General features: G+C 35.4%; 1 protein-coding gene across 3 annotated transcripts; it reads right to left on the bottom strand.

The window, feature by feature from the left end:
* Window positions 1-15,233, bottom strand: LOC120338127 (DBH-like monooxygenase protein 1 homolog). Of its 3 annotated transcripts, none has more exons than XM_078117083.1 (21): window positions 15,137-15,233; window positions 13,957-14,114; window positions 12,853-12,963; window positions 12,433-12,579; window positions 12,098-12,185; window positions 11,671-11,715; window positions 11,433-11,599; window positions 11,195-11,305; window positions 10,936-11,082; window positions 10,443-10,533; window positions 10,263-10,313; window positions 9,456-9,661; window positions 9,157-9,231; window positions 8,342-8,546; window positions 4,917-5,080; window positions 4,570-4,664; window positions 4,284-4,434; window positions 2,796-2,892; window positions 1,324-1,463; window positions 1,081-1,176; window positions 1-782 (listed from the first exon to the last, which is right to left on the bottom strand). In XM_078117083.1, the coding sequence occupies exons 2-21, from the start codon at window positions 14,098-14,100 to the stop codon at window positions 720-722; spliced, it is 2,394 nt and encodes a 797-aa protein (XP_077973209.1). In that variant the 5' UTR covers window positions 14,101-14,114; window positions 15,137-15,233; the 3' UTR covers window positions 1-719. The 3 variants fall into 3 exon arrangements, with proteins under 3 accessions (XP_077973209.1, XP_039261999.2, XP_077973210.1); XM_039406065.2 differs by having other exon boundaries at window positions 9,456-9,586; XM_078117084.1 differs by lacking the exon at window positions 15,137-15,233 and having other exon boundaries at window positions 13,957-14,142.
* Between the last annotated feature and the right edge of the window lie 249 nt (window positions 15,234-15,482).

Raw genomic sequence — 15,482 nt, 5'->3', positions numbered from 1 at the left:
ATTTATGTCATCGACATTATATCTGAACAATAAAAAAAAAACTTTATGTCCCAAAGCAATGTTAAGGCCCGATTCTGCGGGACTATATGGAGGAAACTAATTTTGTTCGCTAAAGTACTGAAAACTGACAAAGTTATACTTGAGAAAGCTCGAATACATTATATTCATTATATTCCATCAACATATGACATGATATACTAGTGACTTTCACAATAATGCGAAAAAGTTAAAGACCAAAGCATACTCTACACGAGGGCTACTTAACTAGCGGACCGCGGTCCGAATCCGGACCTTTCGAGTATTCGATTCGGACCGCGACTAATTCTTCATTTTGAATCATTAGCCCCACTTTTGAAGTTTCGTTTTATAAAATAACTTTTATAGATTCAAATATTTATAAAGAGAACTCTAACGCCATAATAAACAATCTTGATTAGCCAATAAGCATTAGTCGGCCGAGGAAGTGCGTGTTAAAGGATGCCGAAATATAATTTCTGGAAAGACCGGACCCAAATAATTTTGAAGTTTTGTATGCGGATCTTCGGTAAAATAGTTGAGTAGCCCTGCTCTACACCATGTTTAAAGAGAAAGTTTTGACGCGATTAATATAACAAGAATGATAGCTACAGCCATAATGACAAGCATAGCAAGCGAATCAAATCTGTTGATGTTGACTCAATTTTAATTGACGTTCCATTATTTGAGTTTTCTTCACTGGGTTAACACATATTCTTTTCTTCAAATGGTTTATACTTCGGAACAACAATGTCTTGCATGTAACCCTGTACAGAACAAACATTTAGATGTAGCCTATGCTTCTAGGGTGAGAAGCCGGATATTTTCGCGTCATAATATATTTGTGATAAAACAGGTAAAATTAGTCTAATTCCGGGATCAGTACACCTGAAAACTATTTCATTCCTGCATCTTATCACCACATTCAAGGCGTCAAATTTGTATTCATGTATATAGTTCGATGAACGTTTCATTAAAAACAAATCAGGGCCATTCAATACCTTGCCGTAGTCAATCTTATGTTTCTATAAAGATTTTCGAATATCCGAAAAGTAAATATTATACCAATAACAGTTTCTGCCTGTATGTGCAAAATGGTCTTCTTTTGGATTCAGCCATGTACTTCTCCGCAAACTTTCTTTTCTCATCGGTCCATTCAACCTTAAAATGCAGTACACAAATTGAAATTTTGTTTACCCAACAGATATTAGAATACACTACCTCAACATTGACATTTATAAATTTAAATTTGGATAGTAGATAATATCTTTGATTCACACTAACTAAGCCATTTTGCACAGGACTTACCTTGTTTAATACCATTGTAGCCAAAACATCCATAACTTCAACCGGCCTCTCTTGTGCCTCCTTTGCAATACGCTCACCTTCCATTTTACCCAAAGACTCTCCTAGTCCCCAAACTAGTCTGACAAATGATTCCTCGGTTTCTAAATGATATTGTGTATTATACATAGTTTAAAATTTAAACTTTAAATCCATTTGTGGTGCAAGTTCTTCCAGCTGTTTCCAATATGGTAGGATAGTATTTAAAATACAGATACGTAACCACTGCAATTCGCATCCTAACATAATAATATTTCACAACGTGCCGATGCGAAATCTTGGGTAGTTGATGCAATAGAGGCAAGATAAACAGAAGTATGCGATATTTGCCAAAACAGAAGAAAAACAACGTTACAATTTGTACCAAGACTAGTCTATAACAGAAAATTTTTGGATATTAAACTTATAGTGTAGGAAATAGACAGATAATTTATAATCAATGATCATACGCTTGTAAACATGCTTGCCTCGATTACATGATGTTAGATCAGTGCTCTTCAACATTTTTGTTATTGTGGAACCCCTGATATAATTTTTCATTTTTTATGGAACCCCAATTAACAAAATTGAAAAAAACACGAAATACTCGCTACACGAAATATTTGTAATTCAAATTTTTGTACTTCAACAACGAAACAGAGAAAAGGTAACAAGCGTGAAATTCAATGCCTAGGTTGTTCTTGCCATTTCCTTTGCAATCTTATTGAATCGTGGTTCCACAGCGCTCAATGTAATTCTCATACTCATGTCTACACTCTTTAAACAACTTCTTTTTTTGTTTTTAATAGTTGGTAAAGCAGAAAATGCCTCTTTTTACATTTGAACTACTTTGCTCATTACCGTCTTGACCTTCACCATTGTTATTATTTCGCCTAACATAAAAAAAATATACTATTTTGCTTCATCTGTATTGACTAAATATTAAAAAGTTGGGTATCACAATATTTTTAATATATTCCAACAAAAGCTGAACAACAACTCTAGTTTGTAGTCTCGAGCAATAACTACATACTCTGAACATCATGTAACTATGGTGCAACAATAGCGTTCTTGTTAGTTGCATAACAATGACTAAAGTGACGCAACAACCGAAAATATTTCTGTTTGTCTATTAACTGCACTGTGACTAAAGCTCCTGTTTAACGAACTAGCCTACTTGGAGTTTGAATGAGACACGATGGTCTAAGAATATTCATAATGAAGCATCAACATGCTTAGGCAAGAAATAATTCTCCCCGAGAAAAAAAAAACGCGGAACCCCTAAGGAACCCTATAAACTCACGGAACCCTACTGCATGTATTGCGGAACCCAGGCGTTCCACGGAACCCCTGTTGAAGAGCACTGTGTTAGATTCAAAAGCGAAAAATATAAACAATATATAATATATGTGTCATTATTGTATATAATCGTGGGGAAAAGGTAAAAATTATCTCACCCATAACTGGAACGCGAGAATCGCAGAAATCCAGTTTTAGTGCGGGGTAATGGAACACGAATGATGAACACATTTCGTTCCTTGTTCCCAAGCCACCCTGAAAAACAGCAAATAAAAAAAACTCTTATGTTAGATAACTAGGAATAATTTGTCGTGCACCATTTACGCAATAAAATTTTATTTCAAGTCAATATTTACATTTTCATGCTTTGTCTTAGAATCCAACATAGCCGGCCGGTCTGGTGCGATTTTACATGGTTTTTTTTTTGTGTCAACCATCAAGCCCTAAAGCTTCAGAGCTCTATTCAGCAATATAATATGTAAAACGCACTCCTCTAAAAAAAATTTAATTTTATTCGCCAAAATTTCTATTGAACTTGCGAGATTTTGTGTCTAGTAGAGGGTTAATAATTATTCCTAATTAATTAATTTTTATTTCAACGTTTTCTTGTGTTATTTTCCAACAGAACAACACCAAAACCACTATTATAGCAAAAATGGTTACTCTAAACTTTACGATTGTATTTACCGAATTTATAAGTTCAACACTTCAATTGACAATTTTGTCGACGCCACACCTATAATTATCACTGCACACGCCCCCTACAATGCAAAAAACGTTACTTTTTCCGACGGAAATGCGCGTAGAAAGACGTAAACATTCTAATGCGCGCCGTTACACGTGAAAATTACCATTAGTTTTACGTTTTTTTCACGTTTAAAAAATCTCGATACCTCTGCCAAGTATGGTGCAGTCGAAATCATATTTATCAAAACATCACAGCGCCAGGAATGGTATATATGACTGAAAATACATGCTAAACCAATAGTAAGTCATTATAAAGGAGTTAATGTATTGATTTCCTGTCTGAGTGGCGTTAACAATATCACACTTCTGACTGGCGATTTTGAACTCGACGCTATTTATACCATTCTCACTTTGCGTCACGACTGGAGTCTCTTTTTCGTGAAATATACGACTCTAACTATAGAACATTAACTGTAAAACACCATTAATATATTTTAGAGTTGGACTAGGCATGAATAATACTGTGTATATGCCATCCGACTGTGTTGGGTTTTGGTATGTTTAACTGTAGTCGTATGTTATGAATTTCCCAGCGTCCAGGCCGGAATTTCCGACATTCAATCGTGGCAAAAGAAGCTGAAATGTTCTACAGAAATTCCTGGTCAAGTCAAAATTTTCACATCCGGGAGTCGTGCCAGAATTTCAGTTAACCGGGGTCCGGAGTTAATGGAGGGAATATTTTTTTTTCGGATCCACTTCTCGCCCAGAACATTATCAAACGTTCAGAATAAATCTTTAAACTGCATTAAAATCAATTGACTTTTCTGGTATGTTTCAAACTACAGAAAATATCCGTTCTATTATAGGCTATAATATAATGCAATTAATTGAATTTTTTAAAACCTATTATTAATATATAAGTATCACTTTAGTAAGTTTTTGTTTCATAAATAACAAACCGTGGTAACATTCGTTTTTCCAATCGTATCGTAGTCGCACTGCATTATGAAAGAATCGCCTTTACGTATCTTCACATCCGTGAATTGAGATTCTTGATAATCAAAGTCGTAATGATCATCTTTTGCAATAGGCTCCAATTCTTTGTTGTCTCTGCAAGTTTAAAATAACTCGTAAAATAGGAGTTTAGTAAGGATCAAATTCAGTATACATATATATGTTATATTTTTATACGGCTTTACCAATTATCGTTATGTGTTTTCAACTTATACTTCCAAAACATGATACCTGAAATGTCTCAACTTCATGGATTTTGATGCCAGATGGCCGTGTAGTGTTACAGAGAACACTGTCGTTTCTTCAAAGTCAGTATCATCGAATCCCTGTGTAAAAGTATTTTAAAGGAGATGCAATTTTAATATCCGAGACAATCAATTTTTATATTTATAATATCCTGTCAATTTTTAATTTTGCACGCGGCATGAATTAAATACACAACGATTTATAGTTTTTTGCCACTGCGTTGAGGTTTAAAGACTAATAAAAATTTTATGTATAATTATTTGGGGTTAATCTTTTCTGCTAAATTTAAACACTGCTCCCACATTACTGTCACATTAGAATTCGTGTACAACCTGTGAAAAACATTCGTTAGAACAATGAGCATTGATTCTGAACCTCTTGGCATTCGGAGGGATGAATATGCCCTGGATCGATTGTGATAATGTAATTATTCCAGCATCATATTTTCGAAGGTTTTCCGTGTAGTAAAAGCGAACTCCCGAACTGTCAAAAATATCTGAAACAATCAAGATTTAGGTTTAATGCTGCTTTATCAAATGCAATTGTAGTGTACCATGTGAACGATGAAATATTATCCTGATTCAAAACAATAAAAATGTGGGTATAATTTTGCTCACGACAATATACCAGTGGCTGCGCGTCAATAGGGCCAACCGGGGCAATGCCCCGGTTGTTTTTTTGGTATAATAAAAAATATTCGAAAAATACCTCAATATCGGTTGCACAGACTGTCTACACTAGCCATATTCTCCCGACATGGTTCATTTTTCGCTCGCAAAGCCTTCGCCGAACGTCGACGGGACGACGCCGATTTTGCCCCGGTTGCTCATTGTATATCGTATTCTCTCTTTTATCTTCCACTCACCGCGTTTGTCTCGTTTGTTTTCTGTTTCTTTTACTAAATCATCAGGGCCGATCGGGGCTAGCCCCGAAGTTATGATGACACAATGCCGACGTTTCTTACAACAACGTGTTGACATATTTATGCATTCCTTCTCGTTCGTTGGTTGCTTGAAGAGTTGATAGTTTCCTCGCCTTCGTTTTTGTCGCTTGTTTCGCTATTTGAATCAGTTAGAGACCTTTAGTCCATTTGCTTTCGATTTTCCACATTCCTTTTGAGCTCCTCACTTCTTTCCGGCTTCGCATTTCTTAGCCTTAGACCTCATAATGAATAAGGTTGATGCACTACTTCGCACTCCGTTTTCGCAGCTGCCACTGGAACCAAAATTAGAGGTACAACGTCTTGGGCCTTATCAACCAAAAACTTGTTCACTGGAACAATCCCATGACGGAGGAAAGCGTCGGCGTACATTCTGCGCAGAAACTTGGTATAAAAAACACGAATGGTTGTGTTACAGCGAGGACAAAAATGCACTTTTTTGTTTTTATTGCCTACTTTTTGCTACCGCCCGTGATTCACGTTGGTGTAAATTTGGTTTTAGAGATCTTAAACATCTTTCCGAGCGTGCCAGGGATCATCAATCTTCTATGGACATCTGGACAATGCAGTAAAATACCGAACATTCGGAAATGTTAATATTGCAGCACAGTTGGATGAAGGACGCGCGGTTTCTATTCGTCGGCACAACCAAAACGTCGAGAAAAACCGCCATGTTCTCGGTCGATTGATAGATGTTTTGAAGTTCATTGGTTGTCACGAGCTGTCCCTCCGTGGGCACGATGAACGGGCTGGCTCTTCTAATAGAGGGGTATTTTTGGATATGGTGGAATACACCGCATCCCTAGATACAGTATTGAGAGATCATCTTGATGCCGCAACTGTTTCGAAAGGGACATCTAAGGATATCCAAAATGATTTGCTCGACTCAATGTATAAAATTTATTTACAACATTTGGCTCTGGAAATTGAGAATTGCCAGTTATTTTCGATTCAGTCTGACGAGACAACTGACATCACGTGCGTTTCCCAACTGGCTGTAATTTTTCGGTTTGTAAAAGATGGTAAACCTACCGAGAGATTTCACAGCTTTGTACCAATCGTTGATCACACGGCTTGCTGGATATCGGCTGTACTGAAAAAAGTGTTACAGCCTTACAACGCGAAGTCAAAATTGATAGCTCAAACTTATGACGGCGCGGCAGTCATGAGTGGGTCGAAACATGGTGTTCAAAATTATATAAAAGAAGATTTTCCTCATGCGCATTTTTTACATTGTTATGCACACCAATTTAACCTCGTTATTAAAAATATGTGTCTTGATCCCCCTCTCGTCCGTATATTTTTTGCAAATGTTTCGGGGTTTTCTTCATTTTTTTCCGTTTCGCCGAAGCGCTCTGACCTCCTTCGCCAGATATGTAGCCGCCGTGTCCCAGCTTGTGCACCAACACGTTGGAACTTCCAATCACGCGTGGTTCAGGGCGTGTCAGAAATTAGGTCTGAGCTCATTGAGTGTTTCAATGGCATTCAGAGCTCTCCGGTTTGGGACGAACGCTCTGTGAGGGAGGCGGCAGGTCTAAAGCGTCTGCTAGAAGATGGTGAGTTTTCATTTTTTCTCGCTTTTTTCTCCCCAATATTCTACCACGTGGATGTATTATACGGCGCATTGCAGTCAAGGCTAATAGATGGAGCGTCTGTGCAGTCGTGTATTTCAGACTTCTGCGATGCTGTATCTCGTATCCGGGAAACAATTAAATACGACGACACATGGAGTGCTTCTTTACGCCGCGGGCAAACAACGCAGCGTTTGATTTTGTCTGCAAAGGAATGCTGTGACATTCTGGTGAATCAAATAGGCGATTGTCTGCGCACTGAACACCTTGCCGCGTTCTCTTTGATGAACCCCAAAAATTTTTTAAAATTTGCACGTCAATTTCCCATCCATTTGTTGGCTACTGTCTCCAAATTTCACCCCATGATAAACGAGGGTAAATTGGAAAATGAATTGCGATGTATATACACCAATCAAACTTTTTTGAACATCACATCAACTTGCGCGCTCTATGGGTTCCTCATAGATAACACTCTAGTAACTACCTTTGCGGCGTCTGCAAAATTTCTGGACATCATTTTGACGACGCCTATTTCTTCCGCCGACGCAGAGCGAACATTTAGCACGCTGAAGCGTATTAAAACGTATCTCAGAAACACAATGAAGCAAGATAGATTAAATTTCTTGGCTGTTCTATCCATTCACAGAGACGTTATTTCTGGGATGCATGACTTTAATCAGCGCGTTATTGAGCATTTTGCTTCCAAGAAACCGCGGCGTGTTGCATATATGTTCAAGCAGTAGAAGTCTAGCAGCATATATATCTATGAGTGAGCGACGCATGTCCTTATCTTTGCATTAACTTTCCTTTCTTCATAGTAACGTTTTAAACCTTATTTTAGGTTTTGTCTGCTTTCCCAAAGTTTCTGTTAATATGTCATTGTATTTATCTGGGTAAATATTGCCTTTCCTTTTGAAAGAGGTTTCAAAATAAATTATGTTTATATTTATTAATCCCTTGACTTGGACCGGTTTTAAAGACACTTTCTTATCGTTAAAAATTGTCGCTTTTGCCGTTTGGTTGTTACCGATGGAATGGTTTTTATACTCATAAAATGATGGGAGAACTTACAGCGCTCATCCTGTCCCCGTAGATGGGGGTGACTTGGTCCCGCAGTAGCTTGCCACGGTTGTCAAAATGACCACGCGCCGCCACTGCAATATACTCAGATATGAATACGTATGCGCCCGATATTCAAGGTTTTTAAAGTAATATTGATATTTTTAATTTCCCGATTCTTCCTTACCAGGTTTCAAATCCGGATTGTCATAATGGGTTTCTAGTAAAACGTATTTTGGCCCATCTTTTCCTCCGATCGGATATCCGGCTTCGATTGGAAAACGAACATTAGACATTCCTACAGCCCAACCAACGAACATCTTTGAACAGCCGGCCCAGAATGGATTCATTTCTGTGAAGCATTCCAGGTCTTTTCCAAGCTGCGAATGACCCTGAAATTCGGAATTAGGTATTTAGATATTACCTAGCCATAAGTAGTAGATTTTTAAAATGTGCAGGTGTTATGAAAATCTTCGAAAACTTGATAAAATACTTCATTTTTTCAAAACGCGGTTTGAAGCTATCGAAAGGATATTTGCCAAGTGGAGAATTGATAAAACAAGCGGCGTAGCATGTTTTGCTTTGCAATTTGTTTTTATGCTTTGGAAATCGCTCATTAGGTTCATTTATTATTTTGAGAACGATGACCACCATTTATCGGAATACATAGGAATATTTGAGAGCTAATTATGGCACAGGTCCCTAGGTTCATTTATTATTCGCAGAACGATGGCCACCATTTATCGGGACACATGGAACATCCACTTAACTACGAAATAAATATGCAATTCAAGCTAAATTTTTGTGTAGAGTTATTAGTTTCCCTGAGACGACAACCGGTAAAGCCAACACAAGTAAGCTAAAGAATGAATGTAAGATGATATTAAGAATTAAATTAACTATATCCGACTTATCGGTATCTGTGAAATTTAATTTTCTTTTCATACGCAAGTCCAACTCGCTATCTTATTAATATACTTTACTGAAAAAAAAAATACAAACCCTCAAGTCTTCACATAAAAATACGATCAAATGATGAACATTCTTTCGGTTCCCTGGAGTAATGACGATGTCAAACTGGGAAATAGATGAATACAAATTTAGACTAGTATATATATATTAAAAGGGGACGTATTCGGGTTGTATTTTTTTGAATAGCGTTTTGTTCTAATGATAACATGTCATGGTAGTGTAGGGCTGTAGGCTATTCAAGCATTGAATACTTTCGTAAAGTTACAGTGGTTCTATTTGGAATCCAAAATAAGGTTTACGACTGTCATTTTAAAAGTATTTCTTCTTACCCCAATTACATGATGAACTTCCGGTTCCTCCGGTATTTTGAATAATTTGCATAGATAGAATGTATCAAGATTCGGTATTCGAAAATTTGTTGGTCGAATATCAAACTGCTTGTATTCCTCCTCGGCAATGTCTTTATGGAATTCAGCAATATAAGTGGTTATAATGGCACTGCGATGCATTAATTGGTGGTCGTTATGAATTTCGTCTCAAGGTAAAAAGATTATTGGATGTAGTTAATGGATTGCCCCAATAATTTTTTTTTAGCTAAATTAGGTAAAAAGATTATTGGATGTAGTTAATGGATTGCCCCAATAAGGAAAATTTTTAGCAAAATTCCTCTTTGAAAGAATACTGGCCTGATACAAAAAATTTCATCAAATCATATTTAGAGCAATGAAGTGGCTATACGATGCAATATGAATACGACAAAGCAGAGCTCAAATATATGGACATAATAGTGGCTCGTCGATACAGCAAGGCCTCAGGGTACCGAGAAAAGTTCTGTCGCAATCGTACAAGCGTAACGGAAGCGGTCGGGCAGGAAGGAATGCCGAATAGTTTATCTTTAATTAAAGTAAAACAACAAAATTTCGAAATTGAAATAGTCGATTTCATAGGTCTCATTAGAAATTTGAAAATGTGGGAAAGTGATGATCACTTTTTTAAGACTCTTTCTATTTTCAAGCATATATATATATATATATATATATATATACAGAAAATTTGAAGATCGAAGATGATTGAACTTCTTCGTGTCGACTAGAATGTATATATGTATAGAAGAGAAAACAAATGTTAAAAACTACCTTTCTTATCAATCTGTATAACCGCATTGACCAGTTTCAAACTCTTTGCCCCTGAAATTGAATAAAGTTAATCAACTAAATATTATTATGTATACCAGTATATGTTTCAATAATAGGAGTATTTGACGTAGTCGCCCAGCTAGTTTCTAATCCATTTCGAAACTATGTAACTGCACTAACCTCTGTTTCGCATATGGTAATTGGACCGGCCAGGCTGCATTCCAACAATATCGTTTCCACCGTACGCCCAAATTACACGATAAGTTCCTTCCTGTAGGTAGTGAAATATATTTAAAATGGGGCGGTTTTATAACGTGCTTGATTATTCTTTACCATGGAACGTGGCTTTTGTGAATCAGACAGGAAACTTACCGTGGTTATTGGAATAGGTTTCTTTCCGATATGAAATATTCTATCAATTTAACTATACTCGGAATAGGCTAGACTTAGAGAGCCGATGCCATACTGAAAATCAAAAACAGGACGAACGCTAGAAATAATAGAAAATACAAAAAATGAAGTCTATAGAAAATTAGGAAAAGTAACTCAAATATAACTGATGATATTTGTGTTGGAATCAGTGATACACGTATGTTTCATTTTTGGTGTTATATTTTCACATTGGATTAATGGTCTGCATTTGTTGATTGTTAACTAAAAGTACTTTACATACGCCAATCATCTTGTCGTCATCATCGCACGTGACTCGTTTCCTGGTGACGGTTGCCATGGTGTGTGTTCCATTCTCCCAACTTTCAAGCAATTTGACATCTTGTTGTTCGTCAACATCAGGTATGTCATTTTTATCCGAGTGACAGTCCTATTTGGTAAAGATTAATCATAGTTAAAAACAGGTAACGTAAACTAGTTCTATAGTTTATTGTTTCGTTAACTACGACACAAAAACACTTTCAGGATAAAATGTAATTTACCAATACGTAGGGTTCGTTGTTCAACTTTCCTGCGATAATTAAATCAGCTCCGGACATAGAAGATGTCTGCGAGAAACCTATTCCTATCCAACCCGTCGTAGGAGCAATTAACTGAAAACATGAAAAAGTAAGAAAATTGAAAAAAAGGAAGAGAGCACAAGAATAATAAGGAAATGCGTTATCACGGAAGGGACAATTAAGAGATACAGCAAAAATCAGTAGGAAGTAGAAAACTCACTTGCAATGAGATATTCTCCTCGTCAAAATTCCATTTTAAATGCACAGTTTCTTCTGTATCGAGCCAAATACTATAAGGAAAATTTTCATCGATCACACCAAGATGCACTTCATCTATATTTGCTTTAGATACGAGAGTGGTTGGTTGCTTAGTTGTAGGCTTGGTTGCTGTCAAACGAAACGCCGTTAGTTTACAAAAATATTAAAAAAAAGGTTTTGATGAAGAAATAAAATTTTACCATCCGTTTCTGGTTTTATTCCAAGAGTGTTCAATAATCGATAACCTGAAAAAAATATATATATATAAATAATGTTATAGTAATTTAGAGTCATGTTAATGTTACAGTCATTCCAACTCCTCTTTTGAGAAGATTTAGACTTTGGAGGCTCAATTTGTAAAGAACTTTAATGTCGAAGTGCGTGCTATATTAGATTGCAAATACATTTGCATTTTTTAATATTTTGTATCATAATTTATATGCATAGTTGCTTGTCTGTATTACGTATATTTATGACTAGTTTACTTTTTTTTATATTCACTACTAATTACTTTACAACAACAAAAATAACAACAATGTAGCACTTCTGATGAAAAATAACCTCTAGTTTAGTTTTCAGTGATAAAATCAAAGGTGATTTTTTTTTGACGATGAAAAATGAGATTACCTCTGTTCGTCCAATGATAATCTTCCTCTGTTGTTTCTTTTGTTTTGTCTTTACCACCAAAAGCCCAAAGAAAGTTATTGTCTCCTTTCTAATAAAGATTTTGAATTATTTTGCTTATGAACAGTGGCGATTTTACAAAAAAATAATATCACGCAAGATAATATAAACATGTGGAAAAAGCATCTTTTATATTCAACATATTGTGAAGTTCCCATTTTAAACTTGTTTCGAAAAAAAATTCATTCACATTTTTCTATTCAGTCAAATTATTAATGCAATTGTACTAAAATTTAATTTAACATTTAAATATCCGTGGAAACATAAAAACACTTTACAAATATCTCGTTGTCTTTTGTTGTATCTTTAGATTTGAGGGGTCTTTTAATTTTCATGTAGGTTGTTCCATTTTCAGCACTGTCAAGTATTATCACATCTTGATCGAAATCTATTCGCACCGTTCCCGTCATTTCTGAGTATGCATCCTGTTAGAATGGTTATATCAATTATGTAAGTATGTATGGATATTTACAAATTGTATAAACAAACATATACAATAACCGAGCTTTTTTAAGATACTCCGTTTTTGACCGATGTAACTCATGAAACAAATAAAAGACGTTCTTCGCTGGCTTTCGTATTAAATAAATAAAATCCCATTAACGACAAAATATTTAAATTACTATTCAATGAATAACGTTTCGGGCACAATCTGAAAAACAAATTGGCGTTAAAATGTCATTAATCTATGTTTTTACCCAGGCGTATGGTTTTCCATCCTTTATGCCCATCATGATGAGATCTGCTCTTTGCATCGTTTTTGTCTCTGAAAATCCAATTCCGACCCATCCCAAAGTTGGCGCGGAAACCTTGAAAAATAGTAATTATGAATCTTCTATATGTGATGTTCGATTTATAATGTAATGAAAAAGTAACAAATGTGATTTTTTACCAACGAGGTTATAATGTGAAAATGCTCAAACGCGCGAGAAGACATAAGGTGAGCTACATTTTGTAATTTAATCTAGTAATACGATAGTATGTTTTTAATTGTGATTAAATCTTGCATATATTGCCACGACATTATATATATATATATCTGAAACAGGTCTTTATATCTAAAATAAAGTTCAAATATATCCGATTCATAACAACTACCGGAACACCACCCTCCATTTATGCTTCATCTTGGATAATTGCAGATATTTAAAATTCACAAGATTCATTCATTAGATTCATTGAATTTAAAATGTATGGTATAAGGCAAAGACTTTCATTGCCAGGAGTCTAGACAGACAACTTAATGTTACGTTAATACTCGTAAACGCTGGAGCTTGCTACAAATTAAGAAGAAAAGTGAACTAATCTGCACATTTGTAAATATGTTAATTGTGTTTTGAAATGATATAAAATGTGTCCAGAGTCACTTTTAACTACATTGCCCCCGGCTGCATACTTATCGCTGTATTAATCGGAACGTAAAACACGATAAACAATATTGTTTTACTTTTCGTAAGGTGTGATAGCTTATGGCATATTTTCTCACATTAGTCATTCCATGCGACTTATCACATGTTGTCCTAAAACAAGGACCTGTCTCATGGCATTGAACAAATAAATAGTTACGTCTCGACTATTGATCGCTGCATATTTTATTATTCAAAATCCAATTATTGGGGTTTCTCTTGAAAACTAATGGTCACCTCACTTTACTTTTCGAAAATTAAATTTAAATTTTTCCAGGTATCAGATGCAAAATGTATGCACACAAAAATTATTTTTGGACTGTTGATAAAAAAGTTAACTAAAATCAATTTCCTGACAAAGCACAATTAAAGCCTATACAGCGTACTTTCACATACTTCAAATATTATATCTTCACCATCAAATTCCCAACCAACAGTAAAACCTCTTTCCATATCTTCTGAAAACTCCAATTTTGCTTCACTTACGACAGTAAGCAATAACATAGATGCTGAAGTTAGTAACATGGCCGTAATTTTCATTGTAATGTTCAGACCTGTGTAAGAATAATATTACTACTGTTATAAAGTACCTTCGAAGTCAAAAAATCGTGACAGTTTCCTAAATCTATAAAGAAATAGTGCTTCAATCACGACAAAAAGTAGGGATCAAGAATAAACATCTACGAAACCCATTCGTCATATGATCTAAGACCTAGAAGCTTTTATACAGATATATATAAAGTATATATATTACAAACTTATAATAGCAATCTTCTAACAAAAATAGGAAAAGGCGATTCAGTTATTGGTTATGTTTTCGGCATATAAGATGCGCTTGCAGACAGCGAAACAAGCCCTTTCATTATTTGATGTGACCATTTCCGCAAATCGCACGATATTTAAAAGCAAACTTCATCCGACACAAAAAACTCCCTACTGTCATGACAAGGCAATATTGCGTGAAGTTTCTATCATATGACATGTTCAATCTCAAGTTACTTTGAAATTAATTTGTCTCAGGATGCAATCAATAAACAGAAGAGAAAAAAAAACATTATATAATTTGTTAGTGAAATTTAAAAAAAAATCCTATTTACGTACAAAAGTCACGTAAGTTGTTGTAATTTGATACGTATTAACATCGCCGCAGGCCTATTACCAAAAGAGCTAGGTCACTTTTAATATTGCACCATTGCCTCGCAACCAAACGAAGTAAGAGTACAATGAACACCGTCAATATTTGTTGAGATTTTCCATTCACATTACGATGTTTCAGACAGCTACAACTTTCGTTTCGCCGACTGATATATTCGTTTTACTGCAATTGCTATTCTGGCTTCGAATATCAAAGAATATTTCGTCATACGTGTAACGAAGATTCGACTTAGACTTTGAATACATAAATCAGTTATCTTAGATAAATCCAATTATCATTGTTTGCTATCGTCATATCGTGATGTTATCTCCAGGAAAACGATGTTAAAACGACCTCATCCAATATACATAACTGAATTTGTTCATGATACAATCTGTTTTGTTTTTCGTCCTGAATATTACCTTCGACTTCGACACTTACACAGTAGAGAATAAAAATGCCAGTATCAGTGATTGCTTTTCCTGCTAACAATTTTTTTTCCGCTGTCCCAGTTGGCTATGCGATGTCCATAGACGATACAATTACTTCAGATGCGTGAACAAGGTTTAGATCGAAGTTAAATGAAGAGGGAATTATCGGAAACGCTCATTCAAACGCGAAGGCAATTGGAATGTGCAATTTATTGAAGAGAGAATTTAAGTGACGTGTTTAATCGCGTTAAATTAGATTGAATTTTCTAGGGAATTATGTATTCACAAACAATAAAATTGCTGCATATTCCTTTTATTTGAGACCCCCCATCAGTATATCAGATGAGATATAATTG

The sequence above is a fragment of the Styela clava genome, chromosome 10 (genome assembly GCF_964204865.1).
Source record: "Styela clava chromosome 10, kaStyClav1.hap1.2, whole genome shotgun sequence".
NCBI classification, from domain to species: Eukaryota; Metazoa; Chordata; class Ascidiacea; order Stolidobranchia; family Styelidae; genus Styela; species Styela clava.
The sequence above is the reverse complement of the archived record's forward strand: the minus strand, read 5'-3'. Positions and strand labels throughout refer to the sequence as shown.

What these genes read in the sequence shown, in the direction of transcription:
- LOC120338127 (XM_078117083.1), bottom strand. Translation starts at nt 14,100, where the DNA reads ATGAAAATTACGGCCATGTTACTAACTTCAGCATCTATGTTATTGCTT. An exon ending in ATGACGACAAGATGATTGGC is followed by an intron (nt 10,534 to 10,935) that starts GTATGTAAAGTA and finishes CACTACCTACAG; the next exon opens with GAAGGAACTTATCGTGTAAT. An exon ending in GAAAAACGAATGTTACCACG is followed by an intron (nt 2,893 to 4,283) that starts GTTTGTTATTTA and finishes GCTGTTTTTCAG; the next exon opens with GGTGGCTTGGGAACAAGGAA.